The sequence below is a fragment of the Pelophylax lessonae genome (assembly GCF_965119305.1).
Source record: "Pelophylax lessonae genome assembly, chromosome: 4".
Lineage (NCBI taxonomy): Eukaryota > Metazoa > Chordata > Amphibia > Anura > Ranidae > Pelophylax > Pelophylax lessonae.
The window spans coordinates 632070937-632084872 of record NC_138771.1 but is presented as its reverse complement, the minus strand read 5'-3'; the positions used below and the strand labels follow the sequence as shown (position 1 = coordinate 632084872).

At 44.8% G+C, this 13936-nt stretch overlaps 1 protein-coding gene across 1 annotated transcript in view; it reads left to right on the top strand.

The window, feature by feature from the left end:
- Positions 1-6391: 6391 nt before the first annotated feature.
- LOC309552865 (uncharacterized protein) overlaps positions 6392-13936 on the top strand; it is a gene marked incomplete at both ends in the record, with an annotated part of 89370 nt that continues 81825 nt past the window's right edge. Inside the window, 2 exons of the mRNA XM_082253776.1 lie at positions 6392-6542; positions 6894-7019. Of these exons, the coding sequence (XP_082109902.1) occupies positions 6392-6542; positions 6894-7019 (277 nt within the window). The remainder of the gene's footprint in view (positions 6543-6893; positions 7020-13936) is intronic.

The window sequence follows — 13936 nt, the reverse complement described above, 5'->3', positions numbered from 1 at the left end:
GGGGCGCGAGAGTGGCCGTTCTGGGGTGCCGTCATATGACATCCTCCCAGAACGAGAGCCATACAAATCCACCGTCATTTGATAGTGGGTGGGCGGTAAGTAGTTAAAGTAGTTTTGCATGTTTATTATTTCACTTTAAGCTTTTTTAAAGTTACTGCTTCCTTCCAAACTGATTTTTTTTTTTCTGTGCATGCCACCCCTGGCAGTGCCCATGATCTTTTTTTGGCAATCTCTTGCTATTAACGTGGTAAAGACCATTACTGATTTCTATAATTCACCTCCCTTTGATTAAACATTTGAAATAGGATTAAACATTTGAAATTCAGTAAAGTTCGCTGAAACTGCCCCAAACTAAACCCTGGTATGTTTGGATCATCACTACTGATAGGGAGCAGGAAACCTTTGCTGGCTTGATAAAGGTTTCTTATTGAGTGGAAATGATGATGTTAACATCATAGTGAACCAGAAAAAAAAGGGGGGGAAGGCAATATAGTGATGCAGTAATAACTATAAAGTGACAAATGCTGAAACACCAAAGTGATGTGTCCAATTTCCCAAAAAAATAAATTGATAATAGTCTATTTCAAGCGAAACAGTGATGAGTGATAAGTGATCATCCTAAAAGGGGTGTTGATAAATTCTTTGTGTATCCCGTACACAATACTGAATAACCCCGTGGTGGGTGGTGAGGTGCACGGTGACCCCTATGGTAGGTAGCACACTCACCAGAGATACTCACCCCACACAGGGGTACAAGGCGGATATGTTAAGATGTAGGGCTGATGGATCCTGCCTCCTTCTTCAGGTCCAGGTAGGGACGTCTGGAAAGGTCCCTGGTGGTCCAAGGGTTAAAAGATATGGCTATGTACTATGAAGATCTGGTGGGGTTCAAGGATATCCGCTCCGGGGGTCCACAATGGTATGGAGTAAGGGATCAAACAATAGAGAACCGGAAGTGATGCGACACGCTGTACCGGTTTTGTAATGATACGTCCTCAGCATTACGAAACCGGTACAGCGTGTCGCATCACTTCCGGTTCCCAAAACAAAGCTTGGACCGCACAGCGTTCCGGACGCTGGAATTCACTGCCTTTTTATGATCTATCGTTTGTGAGTACCTTTTACCCTGTCTATTCAAATAAATAGCTGTATTTACAGTATTACGCTATGTGCCTCTCTATTGTTTGATCCCTTACTCCATACCATTGCGGACCCCCGGAGCGGATATCCTTGAACCCCACCAGATCTTCATAGTACATAGCCAATATCTTTTAACCCTTGGACCACCAGGGACCTTTCCAGACGTCCCTACCTGGACCTGGAGAAGAAAGTAGGATACATCAGCTCTACATCTTAACATACCCGCCTTGTACCCCTGTGTGGGGTGAGTATCTCTCGTGAGTGTGCTACCTACCGTAGGGGTCACCGTGCACCTCACCACCCACCACAGGGTTATTCAGTATTGTGTACGGGATACACGAAGAATTTATCAACACCCCTTTTAGGATGATCACTTATCAATCATCACTGTTTCGCTTGAAATAGACTATTATCGATTTATTTTTTTTGGAAATTGGACACATCACTTTGGTGTTTCAGCATTTGTCACTTCATAGTTATTACTGCATCACTATATTGCCCCCCCCCCCTTTTTTTCCTGGTTCACCCATTAGTCACGCCACTTTCCGCAACGCATATTCTGTGAAGCAGAGATCTACCACCTAGTTTCATAGATATTATCTAGCATATGTCACTTTAACATTGGGGCTGTCACTCGTGTCACTTTATGCGCGGTTGCACTTATATTCATCTATGCTTATTAATTCGTGCTAATAATAATTTTTTCACATATCAGTTTTTATATATCAATTGTTGATTTTATCTCACCTGTATTTGTTTGGATTATCAAATTAAGTATATTGGTACCGTTCACCAATACCTCCAATTTCACTAGCATTGTAGCACACGTCACCTTACAGGGACGCACATGCCCATGTCACTTTGATTTATTGTCCACATTTTATGAGGAGGATTTGTTATCATCTATATATATTATGGATCACTTTATGCACCTTTGCACTTATATTTATTTGTGTTTATCTATTGATTATATCACCTTTCATATCATCTGCATAGTGCATATATACTGTTAGACATATATTGTCAATTTATTCCAACACCACTAATTTTACCTACATAGCACACGTCACCTTTTATGGTGAAATATATGCACATGTCACTTTGATGCACTGTTTATCCAACTATTTCAAATACCACAATTTATATATCGGTTTTATTTATTTATTTACATTTTTTACCACATGTTGATAGTATTTCCAAACTTGGCACTTTATTATCTTTCCTAGCTAACAGACATCCCCTATCCCCCCCTTTTTTTTTTCACCATATTATATAGTCTTTGGACTATAATATAGGGAGGCAACAGTCTATATTGTCTACTATATCCAATACTCCACAAGCGCGGAGCTCTCTACCCTTCGTTAACATCATAGTGCCTGAAATTGTTTATAAATCCAGGGCACAGAGCAATTAGGGACATTTTAGAGCTTTCCCCTTATAACAGGCATCCTAATTTCCTAACGTTTTTCTAAATTCACCTTTCAGTGCTGTAAGGCAACATTAGAGAACAAATTCAGTGGAATTTTACCCAATGCTTAATACCAAAATGTATGGCAAATCTAGATCTATCAAGGGTTGGGGAACTCTTCACCTAATGCCCAGAAAAGATGTGCCTGTTGAGGAAGCGGGTTCAGGGCCAATGAGGATTTCTCCCTTCAGGATTTGTGCTTTAGTATGCTAAGTGATACAAACCTACAAATGATAAATAAAAATGCCCCCCCCCCCCCGATCTCAGTTAACTGCATGTATTTTTCAAATTCCAGGTAACCCAATTCCAATATTACTAATTGTACTGGGTGTGGTCCCTGTCGTCCTGGTTATCATTATTTTGTTGGTCATCTGCTGGATAAAAACAAGAGGTAAATCTGCATTTCTAAACATGGAGAAAAAAACATAGTATAAATAGTACGTTTTTTAGTAAAATGTAATTTAGTTAATTGGGGGAAATTGGTGTAATTTTTAGAAGAAGGAAAATATCTAAAAATTAAAAACAAAGTAAATATGTTGTTGCTCAATGTACACAATGTAGATTTTTTTTTAACCACTTAAGCCCCGGAAGATTTTACCCCCTTCCTGACCAGGGGGTATTTTGCAATTCGGCACTGCGTGATTTTAACGGACAATTGCGCGGTCGTGCGATGCTGTACCTAAAAAAATTTGATGTCCTTTTTTTCCCACAAACAGAGCTTTCTTTTGGTGGTATTTGATCACCTGTGCACTTTTTTGATCATGCGCTATAAACAAAAAAGGAGCGTCAATTTAGCAAAAATAACAATATTTTTCACATTTTTTTATATGAAATTCCCCAAAAAAAATGTAAAAATCTAAATTTTTTAACATTTTCAGCCAATTTGTTTTACGCTACATATGTTTGGTAAAAAAAAATCGCAAAAAGTGTATTTTGATTGGTTTGCGCAAAAGTTATCGCGTTTACTAACAGAGGGAAAGATTTTTGTCATTTTTGCTGTTTTTTTTTTAACGCGTAATGGCGGCGATCTGCGATTTTTTTTGCGGTACTGCGACATTGCGGCGGACAGATCGGACCCTTGACTGACATTTTTGACACTTTTGGGGTTACCAGTGACATTTCTACAGTAATCAGTGCTATAAATATGCACTGTTACTGTAAAATTACACTGGCAGTGAAGGGGTTAACTTTATTTGAGAGGGAGGGGCTGTGTGTGTCCCTAGGGGCATGATTCTAACTGTGATTGGCTGTGGCTTGAGGTGTAGGAACAATGATCAACGGTCCTACATAGTAGAACCGTATGATCATTGTTTCTACACAGGGGAGAATGACAGGCGGCTTGTTTACATTAGCCGCCTGCCTTTCTCCCTCTCCCCCGACGATCGCCGAGTGACCGGCGGACATCGGGTCCGCCGGTCACACGAGCGGGGGGGTCCGTGAACGCGCAGGAGCGTGGCTCCGGCGGCGCGCGATCGCTCCCCAGAGCCTCACAGGCTAGCGAGGTAGACCTACGTCGCTCTGCCTGTGAGGGGCTGACTGCCGCAGTAAATATACTGTGCGCAGTCCGCAAGTGGTTAAATAAAATGGCGGGGATTAGGGGGTATGTACCATAACACAATGTTGTAGGGGTATATTTTAATCATAAATATAGCTGTAGTGTAAATTTGGTGGGTACTTATTAGTGATCGACCGATATTGTTTTTTTTATTGCCGATACCGATATTTTGGTCATTGGATATCGGTATCGGCTGATATTATCGGACATTTAAAATTTTTTTTTTTCTTTATTTTTTTACAGGTACTCTTGTGGAGAGATCTGGGGGTCCCAAACTCCTCCTCTGCACTTAAAAGCATTCAAAACGCCAAGTTTGGCTGTTTTGAATGCTGTAATTTTTTTTTTAATCTGGCGCCGAGTACCCGGAAGTGATGTCATGACATCACTTCCAGGTTTTTACATGGAGACCCGATCAGAGCCAAATGCGGCTTTGATCGGGTCCTCAGCGGCCGTGCAGGCTGGTTGCCCGGGTCTTCTGGTGGGACGGGATACCCAGGTGAGCCACGGAAGGCGGCGGGAGGGGGGGAGACGTCCCCTCCCGCTCCTTGCAATGACAGCCGAGCGAGTTCTCAGCCGCATCGGTTGTCATTACAAGACAGCCGACCGTCGGCTATGGACGCCGGTACCGGGGTGATGCCTCTAGCAGGCATCACTCCGGTAAAAGCACTTTCTGAGACATCGGCAATATCAGTAACCTCAGGAGCCGATTCTGATATATTTCGGGTGTTGCCGATAATCGGTCGATCCCTAGGAATTATGTCCCTATGCCCTAAACAACTAAAAGGCCATAAGTTAAGAAAAACCTTTTTTTTTTTTAGTTTTGGATAGAGTGGGGAAGGGTTAGATTCTCAGTCACGTTTTTCTTCCTGTCTGTGTCCTCACTGTGAATATTCACCCTCTCAGTTTGTACTGGTGACCAAAAAAAGTTAGGGGAATACAAAATTGTAAAACTGTCTCCAGAACAGGGGTTAGGGGAAAATCTTCAGATGGATATACAGTATCTCTTCTAGAGACAACTGTTTATTGGGGGGAATCCCTCTAACTTCCTGTTTTGTGTCTCTCTCTCTCTTTTCATCCCTCTTTTTCTACTAATGACCATTGTCACTGAGGTACATAAAAAAAAAAAAAAAAATTGATGGGGAAATCCAAAATTTCAGAATTGCCTTCAGAGCAAGAGGTGGGATGAAATACAGTCAGGTCCATAAATATTGGGACATCGACACAATTCTAATCTTTTTGGCTCTATACACCACCACAATGGATTTGAAATTAAATAAACAAGATGTGCTTTAACTGCAGACTTTCAGCTCTAATTTGAGGGTATTTACATCCAAATCAGGTGAAAGGAGTTACAACAGTTTGTATATGTGCCTCCCACTTTTTAAGGGACCAAAAGCAGGGCTCGAGTCCTGCAGGAACGCATGGGAACTATGTTCCCGCACTATTTGCACAGCAGGAACGCCACTCCCATTGCTCCAGTCCTCCTGCAGGAACAGGGCAGCCAGAAGACGGACACAGTGCAGGCAGCGTCTTGCCGCTCGCGGCGCCTATACAAACAGGCCGGCGGAGGGGGGCGTGCACAGTGACATGACGTCACGCCAGCAGAGGGAGAGTGCGCAGCAAGCACCACCAGCCCGTCCCAGGCCCAGCCCAGGCTTAGAGCGCGCGCGGAATGGACAGGCGTGGACGTGGCCTGACTGGAGTGGATAGAGTCAGTGAGTTGGTCGGTGAGGCGGCGAGGCAAGGTGAAGGCAGCATATGCCAGAAGAAAACTGAAGCAGTCAGAGGAGCAGGCCGGTTTTAGAAGTGGCACTGTGGCAGCCTCCCTGGGAGGTGAGTCACTGGAGCAGTGAGTCCACAGTCCACTCACTGCACATTTGCCTCTCATACCACCCTCACACTGTAAAATTCTGTCAGCATGTCAGCCACATCGTCATTTTCAGGGGTGTGTGACACACCCCTGAAAATGACAATGTGGCTGACATGCTGACAGAATTTTACAGCTGAACTGCTCCACTTACTTTACCTGCACCCCGGGCCTGCTCCTTGTGTGCTGGCTGTGTCTGGTTCCTTTACTGCGTGCTGCTGCCTCGCCTTACCGGTGACTCCGCTGATGCTGTCTGCATACACTCTGGGCCTTCAAATGCATAAACATGAAATATTTGTGACTGATGCCCTTTGTCAGGAATATTTAATGTTTATGTGTTTATTTGGCCAATTTGTCACGAATGTTTCATGTTTATGCATTTGAAGGCCCAGAGTGTGTGGACAGCATCAGTGGAGTCACCGGTAAGGCGAGGCAGCAGCACGCAGCAGAGGAGCCAGACACAGCCAGCACACAAGGAGCAGGCCCAGGGACATCGCTTTTAGAGGTGCCAGGTAAGTGGAGCAGTGAGTCCACTGCACATTTGCATTCTCGTGCCACCCTCACACCCCTGAAAATGACAATGTGGACTGACATGCTGACAGAATGTTACAGTTGATCATGGAAAACATGTATAATACATGTCAGTAAGTTTGCTATGTCCAGCTGTAACATTCTGTTAGCGTGTCAGTCCAAATTGTCCTGTAATGTTTATGCTTTTAATATCCATTGTTTCTTGACAATGGGAATCAAATGCATAAACATTAAATCTTCCAGACAATTGGCATCAGTCATGAATATTTCATGTTTATGCGTTTAATAATTGGCCAATTTGTCACGCATGTTTCATGTTTATGCATTTGAAGGCCCAGAGCGTGTGGACAGCATCAGTGGAGTCACGGGTAAGGCGAGGCAGCAGCACGCAGCAGGGGAGCCAGACACAGCCAGCACACAAGGAGCCGGCCCAGGGACATCGCTTTTAGAGGTGGCAGGTAAGTGGAGCAGTGAGCCCACTGCACATTTGCATGGGATTGTACACCCCATTAACACCCATCATACCATAAGAACATACTTAAAATATAAAATAAACACACAACAAGGATTGGGGAAAAGTTTAGAACGTGGCCCCTTTATTGGGTTTAAAACAATTATGATTATGAAATTAACTTTAACTTTTAACCACTTGCCGACCGCCGCAAGTACATATACTGCGGCGGTCAGCCCCTCACAGGCAAAGTGACGTATATATACGTCACTAACCTGTGAGGCTCTGGGGAGCGAGCGTGCGCCGCGGGCGGCGCGCTCCCGCTCCCACGCGGTCACGGACCCCCCGCGTGTGTGACCGGCAGACCTGATGTCCGCCGGTCACTCGGCGATCGTTGGGGGAGAGGGAGAAAGGCAGGTAGCTAGTGTAAACAAGCTGCCTGTCATTCTCCCCTGTGTAGAAACAATGATCATACGGTTCTACTATGTAGGACCGTTGATCATTGTTCCTACAGCTCAAGCCACAGCCAATCACAGTTAGAATCACGCCCCTAGGGACACACACAGCCCCTCCCTCTCAAATAAAGTTAACCCCTTCACTGCCAGTGTAATTTTATAGTAACAGTGCATGTGTATAGCACTGATTACTGTCACTGGTAACCCCAAAAGTGTCAAAAATGTCAGTCAAGGGTCCGATCTGTCCGCCGCAATGTCGCAGTACTGCAAAAAAAATTGCAGATCGCCGACATTACGCGTTAAAAAAAAACAACAAAAATTACAAAAATCTTTCCCTTTGTTAGTAAACGCGATAACTTTTGCGCAAACCAATCAAAATATGCTTTTTGCGATTTTTATTACCAAACATATGTAGCATAAAACAAATTGGCCGAAAATGTTAAAAAATTTTGATTTTTAAATTTTTTTGGGGGGGAATTTCATATAAAAAAATGTGAAAAATATTGTTATTTTTGCAAAATTGACGCTATTTTTTTGTTTATAGCGCATGATCAAAAAATCGCACAGGTGATCAAATACCACCAAAAGAAAGCTCTGTTTGTAGGAAAAAAAGGACATCAAATTCGTTTAGGTACAGCGTCGCACGACCGCACAATTGTCCGTTAAAGTCACGCAGTGCCGAATCGCAAAATACCCCCTGGTCAGGAAGGGGGTAAAATCTTCCGGGGCTTAAGTGGTTAATATCAAACAGAACCGCTGTTAACCATTAACAGACCAACATGCTTAGTCACTAAGACTCAAGCAGCAATATCTTATACCAACCAAATAACAGTTTACCAACCACTGTCCAAGGACATTACCCAAAAGCCAGGTTATCAACCTGGCCCCACCCTACCACAGCAGCCTAAACAATCACTCTTTACAATCCAGCATTGAAAATGCAATTACCAATATTTGAGAAAATGTACTAAAACCATACCTCCTAAATTTCTGAAATTATAAAGAGGGACACCCTTTTACACAATAAGTAGAAAAGAACCGTCCCTGGTTACAGGGACCTCAAAGATCTAATATGCAGAAAATAATTGACTAAACAACACAAGTGCTTTTTTCTTACCTCTACTTTTCCACAATAATGGCCCTCCAAAATAACAAATGCAGTATTCTAGAGGCCGGATAAAAAGTTTAGCACAGCATAACACCTATGGCAGTAAAACTGTAAATTTTGTATAGAGATGTATACATCAGACCAAAACGAGGGACAACTGAAACTGCATGAGAGACAGAGGGATTTGGTCGCAAAGGAGTGAAGGTTGGGATCTATGCCAAACGCTGCTAGATCTCTGATGAAACTCTTCAGTTCACACCCGAAAAAAATGAAGTCACTAATAATGAGTATACAGGAAATCAGCATATTAATTAATGCACATTGTATGGTAACTTTACCATGAACTGAAGTCCAGGCCTAGAAAACCATTAATTGTAGACAAAGCGGTTCCCTTTTATTTAGAAGGTCTAATATTTTGAATCCACCTAAATCATTCCCTTCCAGGTGAACAACAAGGATATCCAACGCAGCTCACACTTGCAAATAGGGAATATGAGCATCCCCATATACCCTGCAGGAGAGCTGTAATTTTAACAGAAGGAAAAATAAAATCCTCTGCACCAGAAAACATATGAATGTCAACTATTCATACAATAATCTCTTTTATATATTAATATTATAAAAGATGGGGACTTGTGTAATAAATGCAAAGAGCAGGTCGTACATAAAGAGCAGGGCACCCATCTATGTCCTGATGCACTCCCTATGTAGCAGCTGCATATCCTGCACCATCAACATCTTTTACGAACAGATTTTAATTATGATTCTGATAGAGGAGAGCCATTTACATGGAACAGAAAAAGAAAGGAAAGCCTTGCGGATAGTGAAAATTGCTGAATCAGCTCTATTGGGCAATGCTAATGCATACCTCCCAACTTTTGAACTTCACAATGAGGGACACTAAAAGAGGAATACAACTTGCAAAGCGCGTAGCGCGCCGCGGCAAATTGTGGGTGTGGCCAGTTGTGTAGCAGTGGGAGGGGCTTAAGGGATAGGGTAAACAAAACCCAGACTTCCATGTACTCCTAAAATATGCTTTGATTGCTCAGCCTACCTTAAAGAAGAACTTCATTAAAATAGTCAGAGACTGCATAGCAACCAGCAACTGTTGAGACAATGAAGACTTTGGTGAGAAGTATACAATGTAAAGTATTGTGTATATAGTGCAGGAGAGTGAAATGTACAAAATGCAGGAGACAGGAGTGTGTAATGTACAGAATGCAGGAGACAGGAGTATGTAATGTACAGAATGCAGGAGACAGGAAAGTGTAATGTACAGGAGACAGGAGTATGTAATGTACAGAATGCAGGAGACAGGAGTGTGTAATGTACAGAATGCAGGAGACAGGAGTATGTAATGTACAGAATGCAGGAGACAGGAGTGTGTAATGTACAGAATGCAGGAGACAGGAGTATGTCATGTACAGAATGCAGGAGACAGGAGTATGCAATGTACAGAATGCAGGAGACAGGAGTATGCAATGTACAGAATGCAGAAGACAGGAGTATGTAATGTACAGAATGCAGGAGACAGGAGTATGTAATGTACAGAATGCAGGAGACAGGAGTATGTAATGTACAGAATGCAGGAGACAGGAGTATGTAATGTACAGAATGCAGGAGACAGGAGTATGTAATGTACAGAATGCAGGAGACAGGAGTATGTAATGTACAGAATGCAGGAGACAGGAGTGAGTAATGTACAGAATGCAGGAGACAGGAGTATGTAATGTACAGAATGCAGAAGACAGGAGTATAAACTGCAGTCATTGAGCATGGACTCCCATATTGTTGAGTGGATTAGGCAGTGGCTGAGTGACAGACAACAGAGGGTTGTAGTCAATGGAGAACATTGAGAACAAGGTCATGTTACCAGTGGGGTACCTCAGGGATCTGTACTGGGACCAATTTTGTTTTAATATCTTCATAAGTGATATTGCAAAAGGCCTCGATGGTAAGGTTTGTCTTTTTGCTGATGACACAAAGATATGTAACAGGGTTGATGTTCCTGGAGGGAAACGCCAAATGGAAAAGGATTTAGGAAAACTAGAAGAATGGTCAGAACTCTGGCAACTGAAATTTAATGTGGATAAGTGCAAGATAATGCACCTGGGGCGTAAAAACCCAAGGGCAGAATATAGAATATTTGACACAGTCCTGACCTCAGTATCTGAGAAAAGGGATTTAGGAGTAATTATTTCAGAAGACTTAAAGGTGGGAGGACAATGTAATAGAGCAGCACGAAATGCCAGCAGAATGCTTGGATGTATAGGGAGAGGTATAAGCAGTAGAAAGAGAGAAGTGCTTATGCCGCTGTACAGAACACTGGTGAGACCTCACTTGGAGTATTGTGCGCAGTACTGGAGGCCATATCTCCAGAAGGATATAGATACTCTAGAGAGAGTTCAGAGAAGAGCTACTAAACTAGTACATGGATTGCAGGAAAAAACTTACCAGGAAAGGTTAAAGGACCTTAACATGTATAGCTTGGAAGAAAGAAGAGACAGAGGAGATATGATAGAAACTTTTAAATACATAAAGGGAATCAACTCGGTAAAGGAGGAGAGCATATTTAAAAGAAGAAAAACTACCACAAGAGGACACAGTTTTAAATTAGAGGGGCAAAGGTTTAAAAGTAATATGAGGAAGTATTACTTTACTGAGAGAGTAGTGGATGCATGGAATAACCTTCCTGCAGAAGTGGTAGCTGCAAATACTGTGAAGGAGTTTAAGCATGCATGGGATAGGCATAAGGCTATCCTTCATACAAGATAGGGCCAGGGACTATTCATAGGATTCAGATATATTGGGCAGACTAGATGGGCCAAATGGTTCTTATCTGCCGACACATTCTATGAGTATGTAATGTACAGAATGCAGGAGACAGGAGTATGTAATGTACAGAATGCAGAAGACAGGAGTATGTAATGTACAGAATGCAGGAGACAGGAGTGTGTAATGTACAGAATGCAGGAGACAGGAGTGTGTAATGTACAAAATGCAGGAGACAGGAGTATGCAATGTACAGAATGCAGGAGACAGGAGTGTGTAATGTACAGAATGCAGGAGACAGGAGTGTGTAATGTACAGAATGCAGAAGACAGGAGTATGTAATGTACAGAATGCAGGAGACAGGAGTATGTAATGTACAGAATGCAGAAGACAGGAGTATGTAATGTACAGAATGCAGGAGACAGGAGTATGTAATGTACAGAATGCAGGAGACAGGAGTATGTAATGTGCAGAGCGCAGGGGACAGGAGTGTAATGTACAGAATGCAGGGGTCGGACTCTGCACCACCCACCCCCCAGCTCTATCCACCCCAAATGCCCACCCCAGCTCCATCCACCCCCTCACCGGCTCCATACACCCCAAATGCCCACCCCAGCTCCATACACCCCCCCTGGCTAAATACCTCCCCAGGTCCATCCACCCCCCAGCTACATCCCTCCCCCAGCTCTATCCACCCCAAATGCCCACCCCAGCTCCACACATCCCCCCCGGTCCATCCACCCCCCCAGCTACATCCCTCCCCCAGCTACATCCACCCCAAATGCCCACCCCAGCTCCATACACCCCCCCGGCTAAATCCCTCCCCTAGGTCCGTCCATCCCCCAGCTACATCCTCCCCAAATGCCCACCCAAGCTCCATACACCCCCCTGGCTAAATCCCTCCTCCCCCAGGTCCATCCATCCCCCAAGTCCATACACCCCCCCAGCTACATCCACCCCAGCTCCATAAACCCCCCCACGGTTAAATACCTCCCCCAGGTCCATCCACCCCCCCAGCTACATCCCTCCCCCAGCTCTATCCACCCCAAATGCCCACCCCAGCTCCACACATCTCCCCCGGTCCATCCACCCCCCCAGCTACATCCACCCCAGCTCCACCACACCCCCCCCGGCTAAATCCCTCCCCTAGGTACATCCACCCCAAATGCCCACCCAAGCTCAATACACCCCCCTGGCTAAATCCCCCCCCCCAGGTCCATCCATCCACCCCAGCTCCAAACAACCCCCAGCTACATCCACTACCCCCCCCGGTTAAATCCCTCCCCCAGGCACATCCATTCACCCCAGCTCCATACACCCCCCCCCCCCGCGGCTAACACCGCAGCAAGAGGTAGGAAGTTCCAAAAAGAACACTAACCTCTCGGAAGAACTAAGGGAGATCCAGAGAGACAGATGCAGACCGCAGAGACCTCAACTCCCGGGTCCCGCTGCACTCGCCCGCAGGTCCTGCTCGGGCTCAGCACTTCCTGTAATCATCATCATGTGTCAGGGGAAGATAACTCCGTGGCCGCCTGACACAGACGGTAGTTAAAAAGTGCAGGAGTGAATCTCGCTGCAGCATTAACTACAGACTGTGTCAGGCGGCCGCTGAGTTATCTTCCCCTGACAGGTTCCTCTGATTGTCCCCCGCTGCAGCGATCGCGGCCGGCGCAGCGGCGCTGAGACGCAGGATCTGGAGGCGGAGCTCTGGGAGGAGGAGGGGGGAGCAGAGAAGACCGGCCACATTTTCCGGGACTTCAGCCCGGCTCCCGGGACCACGGGACTCCCACCAAATTGCGGGACAGTCCGGAATCCGGGACGGTTGGGGGGTATGCCAATGGCTTAGCATGAAATGATAACTACCTATCTTTGTTTTGCTAATCCGATTCTTCAAACACTGTCCAGCAAGTTAACCTCAACTAACCAGACTGAACGGAGTGGGAAAGCAGTTCTGTTTTATATGCAGAACAGATTGATTCCATAGCAGTGGTGAAATAACATGACATGTATTCAATTTGTGATCCAATAGCAGCATATAAACATAGCTTCTAAAGTCTGTTTCAGGACTTCTTACCAAAAGCGAGAATTATATTCAAAGTCATTGTGTTTCAAACTCCTAACAGTTTTGATGTAGAAGTGCGGAAACAACCACTTTGATATAAAGGCCAAAAGAGTTCTGAAGAGTCCTAAAAGGAGATGCAATCAGTGATGTAGATAATGTTGGTTGTTTAACCACTTGCCGACTGCCGCACGACTATTTACGGCGGCAGTCAGCCCCTCACAGGCAAAGTAACGTAACCTGCAAACCTCTAGGGGGGAGCGCGCGCCGCCGGAGGCACGCTCCCGCCCACGCTCGCTCCCTAACATGTCCGTGCGTGTGACCGGCGGACCCGATGTCCTCCGGTCACTCGCGATCGTCCGGTACAGAGGGAGAAAGGCAGGTGGCTAATGTAAACAAAGCCGCCTGTCATTCTCCCTTGTGTAAGTGCAGAGATCACTTACATAGGTCCTGCTATGTAGGATCGTATATCTCTGTTGTTACACAAACAGCCACATCCCTGCACAGTTAGAAGCATGCCCCTAGGGGCA